Consider the following 14,793-nt stretch of genomic DNA (forward strand, 5'->3'; position numbering starts at 1 on the left):
GAGGATGCATAAGCCAGTAGTGCTATTTGCTGTGAGTTATATGTGAGCTCCCCATTGCCTTGAGCTATGTGCTGAGCCCTGGAGAGTTCACAGAGCCATGTCCAACCTTAGGCAAGTGAGAATCGCTTCACCTGGAGGTGAAAGTGGGCTCGCTTGAACCGCTTCATGGGCAAAAAGCTGCTGGACAGGTGGCTGAAATGTGTCCTTCCTGCAATGATAGTTGTTTTCCCCATGGGTGGAGAATTGTTCCATGTCCTTCTTGCAGGAGACTGGCTTGGCCATTGTGTCTTCACTCTCCTTAGATTTGTTTTCATGTTCAGTTGCAGTCGCTTCATTTGTGTCCCCATTCCTTGTCTCAGCAAACACCTACAACCATCAGCTTGTTCAGCCCAGTCCCTGTGTTTCCAAGTTAAACCAACGTGGGCTGGCTCAGCTCCCTCAGGGCAGCTACAGACGCTAAAGAAGCCACTGAGTTACCTTCCAGTGCTGCCTGGTGGTGGTGGCCCACCGTGGTGACACCCTTCAGGTGTTCCTTGTGTGTTTTGCTTTGTGGTGATGGCTTTTTAAACTTCATTTTAGCACCCTATGGCGAAATTTACTTGGAAACAAAACTGCATGTGTAGTTTCTGTGACCAGAAGGAAAAGCTGGAAGGCAGGCCAAAAGTGCTTTGCAAAGGTTTAGAAGCCAGAAGGCAGTGGGAAAAGATTCTAACATCTGCTTTTCTATTTCAAGAGGGTTTTAATTAAATTATTTATGATTGTTTTGGTTTTTTGTTGAAGATCTTTTATTTTTTTAGGATTTGGTGGTTGTTGCCTCTGTACTATGGTGCTAATGTCTGGAAAACTGATAATGATTATGGCTTTCAGGAAGGTGTTTTGTTCTACTAGACTCAACTCCCATGTGAGCTTAGAATCACTAAACAAGAATAAATAGGAAATTTTCTTTTAGACTTGGAATTGCAGATGTAAATCATTTATCTGAAGCTGGTGTCCTTGGTGTAAGAATTAAACTGATGTCTCTGGTAGCTCTGCTTCTGCTACCTTGCTAATTCTGTATGTCCTTTTCAGAAGGTGGTACCTCCTTGCATCTTTACTCTTCTTGGAGGGTGTAAAGTCAGAATACCTGTGAGAAGTCTTTTACTGATCTAGTGAGAGTCCATTATAATCTTTCAAGATGTGGCAGGTTGAAAATGTGTATATATTATCCACTTAATATGCTTTCATGATTTCAGGGCCTCTAATTGAGATGAGCTATGGATTCTCATATTTTGTTTTCTTGATCAATATCTACGTTTCTGGAGAGGGAGCTGAAGGGATGCTGTTTTCAAATGGAAATGGTGACATTTCCACATGGTGCAGACAAACTCCTTGCTTCTCAAATAGTGAACTGAGGGTGTTTTACACCACAGCTGTCCTACCTCTGCAACCATGTGCTGGCCAGATAATGTAGGGAGAAATTTCAGTTGCTGCCTTTCTCACAAGCAGCCTTTCTTGTCCACTTGAGGGCAGTCAGAAGTGTATTCCTGTTTTGTTAGGTGGGATTATGGTTATCTTTGAATTGTTTACATGAGATCCAGCTGCTAACCTGCTTTTTCGTCCTTGGCTATTGATGTCATCTTTGTGATTTTCCCAGTAGTATTGATTGAGTTGGTTAAGTAAGTGCCCCAGCAAGAAAATTCTTAATTGTAGCTTTGGGTCTTTGTCTTGTGTGTCTCTGTGTGTTTGCTTGACTTTTTTAAGAGAAGTTATTCAGGTTGCTCCCAGCAGAAGCTACCGAACTCTCATGTATTCTGCATTTGTCCACTGTATCTTGTCTGACAGTCAGCTCTCACCTGGGCACAGGGCTGTGATTCTGGACTGCACTGTCAGCAGAGAGGCACTTCTGTAAATGACGTCTGGATCCAAATAATCAGTCTAGTGATAAACACTGTTGATCTCCCTGTGCATATTGTCAGCACCTAGGTCAGACTGAGGAAGGGGGAGAAGCTTCTCCCACCTACATTTGGAGCTGTCTTGTTTTCTAATTTCAGCTTATACTTCCGTGTACTCTCTCTTCCCACAGGTAGATGCAGTGCGGGTGTACGTGAACAGCAGCTCTGAGAACCTCCAATACCCCGTCCTGTTTGTAGTTCGCCAGCAGAAGGGAGTGCTGTCATGGCAGGTCCCACTGATTTTTCGAGGCCTGTAAGTACTGGAGTCTCTTCTTTGTGACACACTCATCTACCAGCTGTGTTCATCAACAGCCTCCCTCAAGTCCTACCTCTTGTAACCTGTGTAGACTGCAGGGCTTGGTTGCAGAGCATTCTTGCTCACTGCCAGCTGGGTTTAGGAAGACCAGGATTTGATGGCTAACCTCTTACTTGGCAGTGCTCTTAGCTCTTGGCTCTTGGCTGCTCTTGGCTCTTAGCCTCTCAGATAGGTACACAGAGTACCAGGAGGCTTGTCTGCAGGGGAACTGCCTGTGTCCCCAGTCAGTGAATCTACCACACGTCATTGCTGTCATTCCGCGGTTGCCTACCATGTGTGCATGTAGTTCCTGGGCTCTAGTTTGGAGCAGGGTTTGAACAGGCTCTTGAAAGAGCACCCTAATTTCTGTGTTACAGTGCATTTGGGGAAAAGAGCCTCTGTTTCTCACCTCAGGGACACCTAAGTTAAGTTTGTTCTAGGGAGTGGCTGTTTTGAAGCTGCTTCTTTGCAAAAGTGATGCTGTTTTGTGTCTTCATCAACCCCAGAGCTCGTTGGGCTGTGAGTTCTGAAAACAATTTTCAGCCACCTTAGACCATTTAAAACGTGAGGCTTCATCCTGTGACTGAATCCTGGTGCCAGCAGCAGATGTCCTGCAGTGTTTTGCCTGATGATGCAGGGGATGGTTACAGCGGTGGCTGTCACTGCTCTCTTTGCCTCCACTAAATGGCAGATGTTAGATATCCACAGCTGTCATGGGCTCTTCCCCGAGGGAAGTGAAATGTGGAGGATGACCAGTCCCTTGTGCAGACTGCAAGCAGCAACAGAGGTGGAGCTTCAATGCTGAATAAAAGACGGAATGCTCCTGGCCTTTCAGAGGAGAATTTCAGTTATGCAAGCAGGGGAAAAATGATGCCATTCTTAGCAGTGCTGAACAACTTCTTAACTGCTCGCTCTCTCTCTCTTTCCCATCCAACTTTCTCCTCCCTCTTTCCCCTGGCTGTTGTAGCTATCAGAGGACCTACAATTACCAAGAAGTGAGTCGGACCCTCTGTCCCTCTGAGCCAACACCTGAAACAAGACCCTCTGACCAGATTATATTTGTGGATGTCGCTTCCATGGCACCATTCAATATTGCATATGAGCTGCTGGTCACCAGGCTGGAGAACTTCCAACTTGAGTAAGCTGGCATGTGAGAATACAAATGCAATTTCTTCGTGTATCACTTGAATGTCACTGAAGGGATTTGGTCCATCTGCCTACTCTTCCCTTATTTTTCCTTCCCAGGAAAAAAAAAAAAAATTCTTTTGTTTAATTTGAGGGTGCTTTGTGTGTATTCCAGCTCTGAAAGTTGTAGACTTCAACATCCTGGTATTTGTTTTCTAGGACCAACAAAGCCTTTAACTTCACTGCCAGCCCTTCCCAGCCCCAGGTAAGGAGGAATCCTGTGTAGATTGCTTGTACATCTTACCACATCCAAGGGACTGACATGATCTTTTGTTAGAGATAGCAAGTCTTTTATGACTAGGTAGTTTCCCTCTTAGGATGCAGGGAAACTTCCTTACTGTTGAATTTTCTGTGGATACAGCGAAGAGGTAAGAGTGCTTCAGTCGCTCTAGGGACACATTTGGGTCCTCCCAAAACCCATGAGCGGAGGAAATGAGTGGTACTGGCACTTCAGGAAATCCCGGAAATGTCCAGAAGTCCAGAGGTCATTGGACTGCTGAACTTCCGTGAGGTGGTACACACCAGTGTTGTGTTCCTGCCAGTTCTGGCTCACTTGCCTGAGCATGACTTGTCAAGATGCAGTCTTTACTGGAAAAAAATAAACACAAAGATAAATAAGCTGTAAAGGTGCAGCAGAACTCAGGCTGCTATTCCTTGCTCAGGGCAGCAGGTCAGGCTGCAAAGTGATAAATGAAATGCCTGGTATGTGTGTTAGTTCAGAAGGAAGCACATGTGAGCAGCACCTCCAGCTGAACAGCTTTGCTTAAAGCCCTGCAGATACAAATCCTCTCTTGAATGAAAATGATGTTGGCAGTAACTATAGAGATACAGGAACATGTATAGCTGGGAAGGTGTGTAATTTACCCAGGCTGTCTGGGATTCTGTTTTTCTTGTTGCTTTCACTGTTAATAACACCATTTAATTTTAGGTTTCCTATTACCAGGCATCCCTAGCTAATCCTTTTTTCTGTCAAATGTCTTAATCTGGTTTGCAGTTTCATGCAGTATTTTGTACTGTAGGAGCAGAGGGAATGATGGACTCTTTATAAATAATACTTGGGATTTTGTAATTTGAATATAGAGTGTTTAGGATATGGAATTAACTTTGTGACTAGGGTCTGATTTTTTGTGACAATAATATGAGATTTGTGAATTTTAATTTAAAAACAGATGTATGGAGTAGAAGACTGCTTCTTAATTGGTATAATGCTGAGGTTTTTGTAAATCAAAGTATTAAGCAGTTTACAGGGGTAAGAAAAAAACGATTATTCCAACTCTAGATGGGTGCTGGAGAAAGACATAACAATTGAAGGAGATGTTGTCTGAAACCCAGCTTGTGCCTGAGGGCAGAAGCAGAAATTGGATATGCTTGTCTAGGTCAGAAGTGTTGGCTGGATGTGTTTATAACACTTGCAGTGTGTGCAGCAGAGAACTGCCGGCCTCAATGCCCTTGTGTTAATTCTGTACCCTGATGCAAGCATGGCTTAAAGGAAATGATAGAAGAGTCCTCATGAACTAAGAGGTGGTCCTCATGCACCTAAAACTTTCCAAGGGGAAAAAGTGCCCCTGGGAAACCAAGGAGCTCAGTGTGCCTGTGTCCTTGCTTGGTGCAGACAAAACATGCTCTGCTAAGGAAACCGGCTCGGTGAGATTGAATTTTGTAGGGACTTGTGGTTGGAGCCAGCGCTCCTTCAGCAGGGAAGGAACCCTGCTTGGAGAAGGGTGATGGGAATAAATGCTTTAGTAGAAATGGGCAACTTAGAAAAGGCTTGGGTGATTTCCTGTTTATCCCTGCCCTTCCACTTGGGGGCCCCAATTCCTGGGATTGGCATGGGGGAAGGGAAATAGGAAGCAGCTGGCCTTGCTCAGCACTAAGGTTTATGTGCCATAAAGGGAGCTCTACAGTTGGAAAGTCTCAGATGATGGTTTTGGAGTGGGGATGGTGGTAGCTTCCAGTGTGGCAGCAGTGATTGCCTGGTGACCATCTGGAAGGGAGGAAGGTGGCTGGTGGCAGTCCTCAGCTTTGTGTCCCTCCGAGGGGGCCTGAGGTGCCCATCAGCCCCTCACGGTAGCTGTGGCTTGGAGCCTGAGCTCTCATGGTCTGGCCTCCAAGTGGGATGATGGGAGCCCTCACAACAAGCCTGCTTGCTGGGGCAGGCACAGGAACCCACTTCTCCAGCAGCTGGCTGGGGGAGTGCATCAAACTTTTTACTGGAAAAATGTATAAATAATGATATTGCCTGGGACATCTTTTGCCCAGATATGAAAAGGCCCAGATCTGTAGAAACAGCTTTTTCTGACCCCAAAAACTGTCCTGTGGGGCTGCTCAAACCATGGAAGCACAAGAGATGCCATTCCTTCCCCCCACAGGAAAAGTAGGAATATTGCCAGATGTTAGTGTCTCACAGATTTTTTCAGAGCTACAGCTGAATTATATTCAGTGCTGAAGTGCAAAGAGAAACCCCCATTATGCTTTGCCATCAAAGCAAACAAACAAAAAACCCTAAATCCTACAACTGATATAATTTATTTATGAAACTCTTGACAGAGTTTCAGCTATTTGACTGTTCACAGTCTATCTTTGAGGCAACCCATTTGAGAAAGCTCCATGATGTGTTCCATATATAAAAGTAGAGCCAGCAGTATGGAAACATCTGGAAATTGCTCATTCAACATAAAATGGAATGGGGTGTAAAATGAAGTCACTTCAGCTTAAGGGAGCAGAAGCCATGCTGTGTTTTGCATGTTGAAGATGCTTGTGTCTAACAGCATACTGTGCAAGGGGGACAGTTGCCTGCATGTATTTAATCTGCTCTTCTGTAGTGTAAGACCCCGATACTTGAAATCTGTTTTTTTGTGAAAGCCATCCACATACAACCCCAAAGCCCATCGAGGGCTGTGCAGGTAGCTTAGAAAGGTGCTGAAGATACTTCCAAGGGTGATTTCTGGATCATAACTCTTGTACTCTGCTTTCTCTGCAGTATTTTCTGTACAAATTTCCTCAGGATGTCGATTCAGTCATTATTAACGTGGTGTCTGATGCAGCCTACCCATGCTCAGTTGTCTCTGTCCAGGATATTGTGGTAAGTCTGAGCAGAGAAGGGCAAGGAGCTGCCTGCTGGAGCTGTGTCCAGTTGTGAGGGGTCTGTGCCTTGCAGAGGGAAAAGCCCAAGGCAGAGCTTTGCCCTGATGGTGCTGGTAGTGAAGGGAGCCCCTGGAAGAGGAATGAAAAGTCTGTTGGAAGGAGGCCAAGACGGAGATGCTGAGTTCAAGCAGCTCATACAGAAATCTTTGTTGTAAATAGGTGAACAAGCTGTTCCTTTCTAGCCTATCCACAGGGAACACATTCCACACAGGGAATTTTTGTCCCCCTTGTGAGGTTCCCTGCTGCCCTGTGAGATGGGTCTGTCTCTCCATGGGAGGGTGTTGGGTGGAATGTTGGTGGGTGAGAGAGGGAACAGTGCTGTTCCCTTGACTCTCCCTTAGCTCATGGCAGCTTGGGGAACTTCTGATTTTTAGACATGTTGTCCTCCCTGCTTTTCAATTTTGATTTCCTTTCTGTGTATTTCATCCCCATTCCTGGGGTGTTCCCTCCCATGGGGGCTGGCATGGAATATATTGCAGCAGGGAAATAGCCCCATATTTATTCTCCTTTCCCACCTCCCTGAATAATGCAGGGTCCTGCAGTGCAGACAGAGATGCAAGATGTTTTGTTCCCTTTGATAGCCCATCTGGGGCTCTTTCTTCCTGTTCTGTGCTGTGTTTTCCAGCTGGTTTTCTTTGAAAATAGTTTGGATGTTGTTCCTGGTTTAACCCTTTGCTGTGTCTGTTTTAGTGCCCAGTGTATGACCTGGACCATAATGTGGAGTTCAATGGAGTTTATCAGTCTATGACAAAGCAGGCAGCCATAACAGTGCAGGTGAGATTGATTTGTGTCCCAGTGTTTTCTGGTGCCTGCCTAGCAAAAAAGCCTTCATTGCTGGCCTATTGGAGGGGAGAGGCTTTGTGTCTCATGGATTCTGTCTTCTTCCATCCTTCTGTGCAGAGAAAAGATTTCCCAGGTGAGCAGTTCTTTGTTGTGTTCGTCATCAAGCCGGAGGATTATGCCTGTGGGGGCTCTGTGCCTTCTTCAATTCATGGTAAGTTGTTCTGGGAGTTGGATTTGATGGCTGCATCTGAGTAATGGAGCAGTGGGTGTCCTTTGGGACCTTCCTGTGGGATGCCACCGGGTGATGATGTAGGTCTGTCTTACCCAGGTAGTTGTGAGGAAGAGTGAAGTATAAATTTGATGTTGGGCAGGTTATAAGTCTTGATGAATGTAAGAGGTGGCTGGCTAGTACAGTGCCTGGCATGCTGTGATTATGCCCTTTTCAGCAGCACCATTGGTGTCTTTGGAGACGCTGGAGACATCCAGGCAATGCTGCTTACAGCTTTTTGTTTGGTCCTCACCCCTGCTCCCTGCTGCTGTAGTATCCTCCTGGCTCCATGAAGGCTCAGTTCCTGCAGAGAGCATCTTCTCCCGCTGCTATCTTGGGATCTGTGACAGCCCTGAACTTGGGGGAACAGGAAAGATTGGTAATTTTGGGAGAAGAATTTTACAAAAGACTTGTTCTAATGTCTTTTCCAACCAGAAAACACTCTGTCCAGTTGCTGGGCAGTGATAAAAGCAAGGTTTCCACCAGTCATGTGATGACTGTAACTGGAGTGGGAACATTCCTATCCTCAAAGCCCCAAGGTTTCCTCCCTGTAGAAAGAGCAAGACTGCAACCAACAGATATACTGGGCTCCCTCAACAGCTTTTTACTACTCCCCTGCCACCTTTCTGCTCCAATTTTCCCAAGAAAAAAAAAAAAAAGAGAGAGAACTGTGCCCTTTGGAGTGTCATTCTCTCATCCCAATGCTGTCAGCAGAGCTGTACTGGCCAGGTGTGCTTAGCCCTGCAGAAACAGAGCGAGCTTCTAGAGTGGCATCCTGCACAGAAGTGTTTTACTCACAGAGATTTGGCCAAAGGCAAAAATGGACTCCCACTACCTGTAGTGAGAGAATCTCTCCTTTGGGGATTAAATGAATAGGGGATGAGATGCCTTTGGGATTCAGACATCCAGGCTTAAGCAATGTATGGAAGGCTCAAGCAGGGATTTCTAGTCTAAAAAACAGGTGGTGAATAGGGAAGGGAGAGGGGAAACATGAGAAAGGCTGTATATTGACAGATCAGAGAACAGTTTAAAGCAAAACCACACACACATTTTAGTAAAAAGCCAGACCCTGTTCGTTGTGCAAGTTCAGAGAACCAAGATCAGTGCTGAAAATCACTAATGTTGCTTGTTTTTATATTTGCTGTACACTGTGCATCTCACAGGAAATGTCAACCGTACCTGGAACCTGCAGCGGACAAAGAACCTTCAAGTGACGATTGTGCCCTCCATTAAAAGTCAGTGTCTTTGGGCTGAGTAGCTTTACAGGGGAACTTGGCACTGCTGAATAGAGGGGTATGACTGGGCCAGCATCCTCTGAAGGACTGGTGCAGAAAGCACCAGCAAAGGAGACAAAACCACCTGGAGCCCTGGTCCCTTCCAGGAAAGGCTGTGTGGTGCACCAGCTGGCACTGGGGGTGGAGAAATGGGGGGAAATCTTGCAACAGGTTCTGTCAATTCCTTTTGAAGAAAGCAGATGGCTTTGGAAGGGCTGTTTGGGGCTGGGCATTGTTAGCAGGTGGTATTGGGAAGAGCAGGACAGGAGTGCTGACCCTGAGAGGTGCTGTTCCTGCTCTGTGAGCTGACTGATCCCTTCTCTTTCCTCAGAGTCTGATTACATCCAGGCCATGTTCTTCAGCTTCCTGAGTTTCCTCTCTTTTTACCTGGGCTCAGTGGTTGTTGCTTTTGTGCACTACATTAGGTGAGTCCAGGGGTTATACAAGAACAGCCTTCCTGTTTCTAATCATCCTCAGGGACACCACACCCTGCAGAAAATTGGGGGTGAGTGGGGTGGCAAGCATCTAAACAGAGCAGCTGAAGAAGTCCATGACTACTCAGTGGGCTCCTACTGACCATCAGCCAGAAAATACTTCTTCCTTTGCTATGGGACCCATGGAAGGATGCAAATCTAAGGGTCTGCCCTCTACATCTTGTGGTGCCCCACCCCTGTGTTTCCTTTTATAAGGACACTGGGCAACAGGTGGGAATTGTGAAGGGGCTGATGTGAGATGTGGAGTGTGAGAGCATGGAGGAACGGAGGTACTTTGTTGCTGGACTGAGTACTGCAATAAATGGCAGTGACTTGAATACTTCCTTGGAGTCCCAAGAATGCTGGTTTCCTTCCTCACCTGCCTCCCCTGCCCCAGACTTTGGTGTCTGGGCTTGTGTTGAGAAGAATCTCTGCATGGGCATGGTTTAACTTCAAGACACATCAATGAAACAACATTTTGTTGGAACAATTCAATGAAATTACTTAAGTGCATGCTCTTAATTTGCTGTTACTTTTCTGTGTTGTGAGAATATGTTGTTTTTTGGGGTTTTTTTTACCATCTCCTTCTGGACATCTGCATTAACAGAGGTGATGTGAGTGCCTCTACCTCCTGCTGCCCCTTTAGTAGACTTATATGAGCTTGGTCCCCTGAGCAGGGAACTTGGGTTTGGAAAGGTGATGTGAGGCTCCCTCCCAACATACTGAGCAGTGTAGGATGGGATAAGTAATGGAAATGGTTGTTGTGCCTCTGGTGGATAGATGAGGGGGTAAAAAAGCCCTCTGTTGCTTTGGAAGTTAGAGAGGTGGACAGCAAACAGTCATGACTGAGTTGTGTCTAGTCCAAACAGTATTTTTCTTTTTTTGTGGTTGTGTGTGTTTCTTTTGTGCTTCTTTTTGTTGGTTTTATTTGTTTTTTCAGAGCTTTCACCATACTTACCTATTGGTGTCCTAGATAATCTTGCTATGGCTGGCAGGTGATGAGATTTGTTGGCTGTCTCATGAGTGCTGTCTATTGCTTTTCAGGGTTCAGAGGAAGGCTTCAGCTGGGAGATTGAGTCCTGAGCATGGTAAGGTCTCTCCTCTGTTGTGTGACAGCTTTGAGTGAACAGCACAGGCCCCAGGCCAGGCATAGGACAGGCTGTCAGTCAAGTACCTTCTGTCCTGGAGCTACCTTCCCTGGTACCTCACATAGTCTCTGGTGCTGAGGAAAGATGTTAGAGCTTCCTCTCTGCCCTCACAAGAGAGGCCTTTGAAGCCTGCTGCCCTGAACCTGGAGCTGACCCCTACCCCTAGCAGCTGCCTTTTAAAGGGCTGGAGGCAGGCCAAACCTTGCCTAGACCTAATGTTCCTGATTAGACATGAAAAAAATCAATGCCTGTTGAATTTCAAACGAGGCACTTTTGAGTATGCTAGCTCTTATGCTTTAAGAACTCCTCTGCCTGGTTTAAGCATGGCGTCTTTTAATATCTTAATTGAATTTAAATGTTAATTTGTTTTTCACTGGAAGTTGCAGACAGCCAGGTGAATGAATGACTAGTAGAGTTAGGTAGTGGTGTTTATGATGTTTGTGTTGGCATTGGATTCAGTTTACTTTGTGCTGCACCCACATTTCCACGAACTGCAGCTGTCTGCCTTATAAAAACAGAGCTGCATCTAAGAAGCCGCCAGTGAAAGATGGAAGGTTTTGTCATGTGGATGAGGGGCACTGGGAGTTCTTGCTTTCTGGTGAAGTGTGGGAGTCTTTTCATTTTGATTAAATATTTAGTGCCTGCAAAGTAGTTCAAAGCGTTGGTGCTGAGGTCATTTGTGCCTCTCTCCTGGAGGAAGGGAGGACATTGTTTTGGCAGCATTGAAAGGTTCTTGATGTTATTCCTTTTTTGATGCCAAGCTTTTTCAGTCTCTCTAGTCTGCTGCATACCATCAGATAAGCATGGTAGCATAACTGAGCTGTGTTTAGAGGATCAGCAGTGGAACTTCACTCTGACTGGCATTAATGGGCTTAATATTTCTGCTGAGTACCTGGGGGCATTTGAATTCTTAGACTTGCTTTGTCAACCACTAAGATCCACATGTATCCCTGTATGTGGAATCTGTGTGAAAGGTTTTTTTCACAACATGAACAGGGAACTGTAAAAGTGTTGGTAAATATATTCTAATTTTATATCATTTGGGATGGATCCTGCTGTAAAACAAGAGCAGGTCTTAAGGCACTGAAGAAATGGGAAAGGCCTGTGTGTTGGGGAGTTTGGGTAAGCTGAAGGGACCTGTCCAAGGCTTTGGAAGAGCTCCAGGGTGCTGACAAGGAATCACTGTCTAAGACAAGGAGGCACAGTCTCAGCCAGGTGAGAAGTCCCAGGGAGTGCTGCTGATGCTGCAGCTGAGGTTTAATGTGCTGAATCCAGCTTAGAAGCTGCCTTCTGAGCTGCCCTGGTGAGAGGTGGAAGTTAAATTCTGGTGCTTGGAAAGTTCCCAAAGAAGCTGCAGGGCACAGATGCTGTACTTAGTATGGACCTGGAGAGTAGAGAACTGGGTTGCTGAGCAGGGAGGATTGCCGAACAGCCTCCCTGTGAAGGGAGAGAGGAGCACAGTTCCTTCATAGTTTACAGCTTCCCTCTCAGAGGCACCTGCTGCTTCTGTGACCTGTCCTCTCCCTTGTAATCCATTGCCACTTTCACGTACCTGGCACTGCATGTTGCAGCCACGTCCTTTCTTCTTGGGAGGAATCATGTCCTACCCACACACTGTTTCTTCATCTGTTGTCTCTTCAGGGTGTGTCTGACTGATGCTTATAAAATGGTAATTAGCATCTTCCCTGTCTTCCAGATCAGTGGACACCCTGGCTTTCTTGGTTTTGTTTTTTTTTCTCCACTTCCCACCTGTTGGAATTTCCTTCCCTCCCAAGTACCCCTGGATCTTGGCTTGTTCATTACTCCCCACTCTTTTTCCCCACCAAGGAACTGGATGGAAGTGCTCAGCAATCTGTCTTAGCCATTTGTCTTTGAATATCCTGCTACTCCATGTACCCTTTTGCTCCTGTTACCCATCCTATGTCTGGCTTCTGTGGTTCATTTTTTTTTTCAATCCCATGGCACACCTTCCCTTCCACATCCTCACTATCTGGTGGAGGCAAGAGCTGGAGGAACCACGCCTGGTGTGGTACATTTACTTTGCTGACTCACTCTCACAGTGGGAAGTGGGACTGAAATTAGTGGGTGAGCTGGGTCCAAAGTGGCTGTTAGAGACATGACAGAGTGCCTTTTCTCCTTGGCTTGCCTGCTTTGTCCAGGTTTAAATCTTCCTTTGGTTACTGGGGAGAGAAGGTTGACAGGTCACTTGAGAGAATAAAGCCCGGTCCAAATTTAAGAGTATCCCTGTGGGACAGGGCTGGCAGGACTAGGAATTGTGCATGTGCCTTGGTGCCGTGAGCATAGGGAAATGCTTTTGCCCTCTTTGCAGTGATCTGGATTTCCAAATGACTTTTAAAGCAACAGGAAGAGCTTCCTTGAGAGAGGGAGGTTAGATTGGAGGTGATGAGCAGAAGCTGCATGTTGCTCCTGCAGCAACCTACAACAACATCCTGCCAGTCTCAGCTCAGGGCTCAAGGGCTGTCACCTGGGGAGCTGCAGGGTGCCAGAGCCCTCCCTCTGGTGCTCAGCCCATGCTTCTGATTCTCCTCTGAGCTGTTGCTTTCTCTGTTAAAGGCATGGGGCAGGAGTGTAAAGGAGCCGAAATTGAGACCAAGTCTTAGCCCCCAGGCCAACAAGCACAGCAGACATGCCAAAGAAAAGCAGTAATTGGGACTTGAAACATCAAATAGCATTGCTATATTGGTGTTTCCCTGACTTGGGCTCAGTCAGGGAGAAGTTTTAGATCTCTTTACATAAGTGGCTAATGAAAATGGTATAAAAACCTATGCCAGGTGTTACGGAACTGCCCAGAATTTCCAGCTGGAAAGAGGACTCTGCCTGTGCCAGTCACTTTGAGGCCAGTCATGCACTGGGAAGCCAGAGATGCAGCTTGGGAAGCCTGGCCATTGGCAGGCTGCAGTAAGGCTTTAAATACTATGCCACGTTCTGCCTTGCTTTGCTGCTGACTGACCACATGATGTTGTTGGAAGGGTGGAACTTTAAAGCAACTGAATCTGTCTCACTGTGTGCCAGCACTGGAAAATGTGGTCCTGCTCGTGCTGGCCTTGCTTCCCTCCCTTTTGTGGCTATGGGTGTCTGATCTCTCAGTGAGGGGATTCAGCTGGCTGTTCCCTGCCGTGTTGTCTGGTGCGAGTTCAGCTGCTGAGCTCCACCATGGGAGGCAAAAAGAGAGAATGTGGAGGCAGGAGAGCACTCCTTTTTGCTTCATATATGTGGGCAGAAGGCAGGATGTTCCTAGCCCTCAAAGACTTGCCCTTCTTGTCATCAACATAAGATCATTACCACTTTTTGCACAGAGCATTTTTTTCTTTCTGCTTGGTTGGTTAAAATTATGTAGCAGCTGTCTTTCCAGTGTCTGTGACTCTTGCAGGGGCAGCTGTAGGTAGCAATATTTGAAGAGATTTGAAGAGTTGCATGAGATGGGGAAGGAGAAGAATTAGAAATTCATAAGGCTGTTAAGAACATAATGAGACTCGCTCTAACATTTACCAAGTCTTGCAGCCCCACAGTGTGATCCCTACAGAGTGCTGGAGGGGGGCTCACACTGCCAGTCTCACTGGCAACCTGTGTGGGGAGGCTGAAGGGAATGGGTTTGCTTCACACTGTAAAACAAGGGTTTCCCTTTTGCACGGTATGCTCTAGAGGGAGACTGCCATCTGTTTAGGAGAAATGTTGCTTTTCCCAAGCCTCTCCAGCTCTTCAAGCTGTTTGTATTCACCTCAGAGATGTTTTGAAGCACTGACATGAAACTAACTGTCCCTCTTGGGTCTGTTTCCATTGCAGGATCTGGGATGATGACTTCTTCACACCCCATCTCAGCCAGCACTCCTGAGGGAAGCAGCTATGGTGCTATTGGTACAGTATATTCCAGAACTGGGGCACAGGGAGGCTTCTGCCTGGGGTAGGGGAAGGCACTTTAAGGGTGATTTAACACCAGAGGAGAATAAAGCTGCAAGCTTTAGGAGCATCTTGCAAATATTTAAAACAAAAAACTAACCAAATTGCAGTTTATGAGGTTCAGATTGTACTTCAGGGAAAAGCATCTGTATAATAAAACTGGCAAATCTGAAAAAGGTGCTCTGAGAGACTGTCACTGGAAATGTTTGTCTTAGACAAAGCTACGGTCCCCTGACAACTGTGGGTGACAATGCTGCTTCAGACAGGACATTTACTAGTGACTGAAAAAGGTTCCTTGCAAGCAAGCAAGTAGGAGCCTGTTAGTAGCTCACAGCCTGCCATTATACCAAAGCATGCCTATCCCTGGGAGGCTG

General features: G+C 46.3%; 1 protein-coding gene across 5 annotated transcripts in view; it reads left to right on the plus strand.

The window, feature by feature from the left end:
* Positions 1 to 14,793, plus strand: part of SIDT1 (SID1 transmembrane family member 1) — a 50,447-nt gene that overhangs the window by 12,119 nt on the left and 23,535 nt on the right. For 3 of the 5 annotated variants that reach the window (XM_032098649.1, XM_032098647.1, XM_032098648.1), the window contains exons 2-11: positions 2,063 to 2,184; positions 3,194 to 3,364; positions 3,571 to 3,616; positions 6,392 to 6,493; positions 7,246 to 7,329; positions 7,456 to 7,549; positions 8,770 to 8,841; positions 9,212 to 9,305; positions 10,398 to 10,441; positions 14,306 to 14,377. In XM_032098649.1, the coding sequence (XP_031954540.1) occupies positions 2,063 to 2,184; positions 3,194 to 3,364; positions 3,571 to 3,616; positions 6,392 to 6,493; positions 7,246 to 7,329; positions 7,456 to 7,549; positions 8,770 to 8,841; positions 9,212 to 9,305; positions 10,398 to 10,441; positions 14,306 to 14,377 (901 nt within the window). Of the gene's footprint in view, positions 1 to 2,062; positions 2,185 to 3,193; positions 3,377 to 3,570; positions 3,617 to 6,391; positions 6,494 to 7,245; positions 7,330 to 7,455; positions 7,550 to 8,769; positions 8,842 to 9,211; positions 9,306 to 10,397; positions 10,442 to 14,305; positions 14,378 to 14,793 lie in introns of those variants that run through there. The other 2 variants (XM_032098651.1, XM_032098650.1) reach the window with 2 other exon arrangements.

The sequence above is a fragment of the Corvus moneduloides genome, chromosome 2, assembly GCF_009650955.1.
Source record: "Corvus moneduloides isolate bCorMon1 chromosome 2, bCorMon1.pri, whole genome shotgun sequence".
Taxonomy (NCBI): domain Eukaryota; kingdom Metazoa; phylum Chordata; class Aves; order Passeriformes; family Corvidae; genus Corvus; species Corvus moneduloides.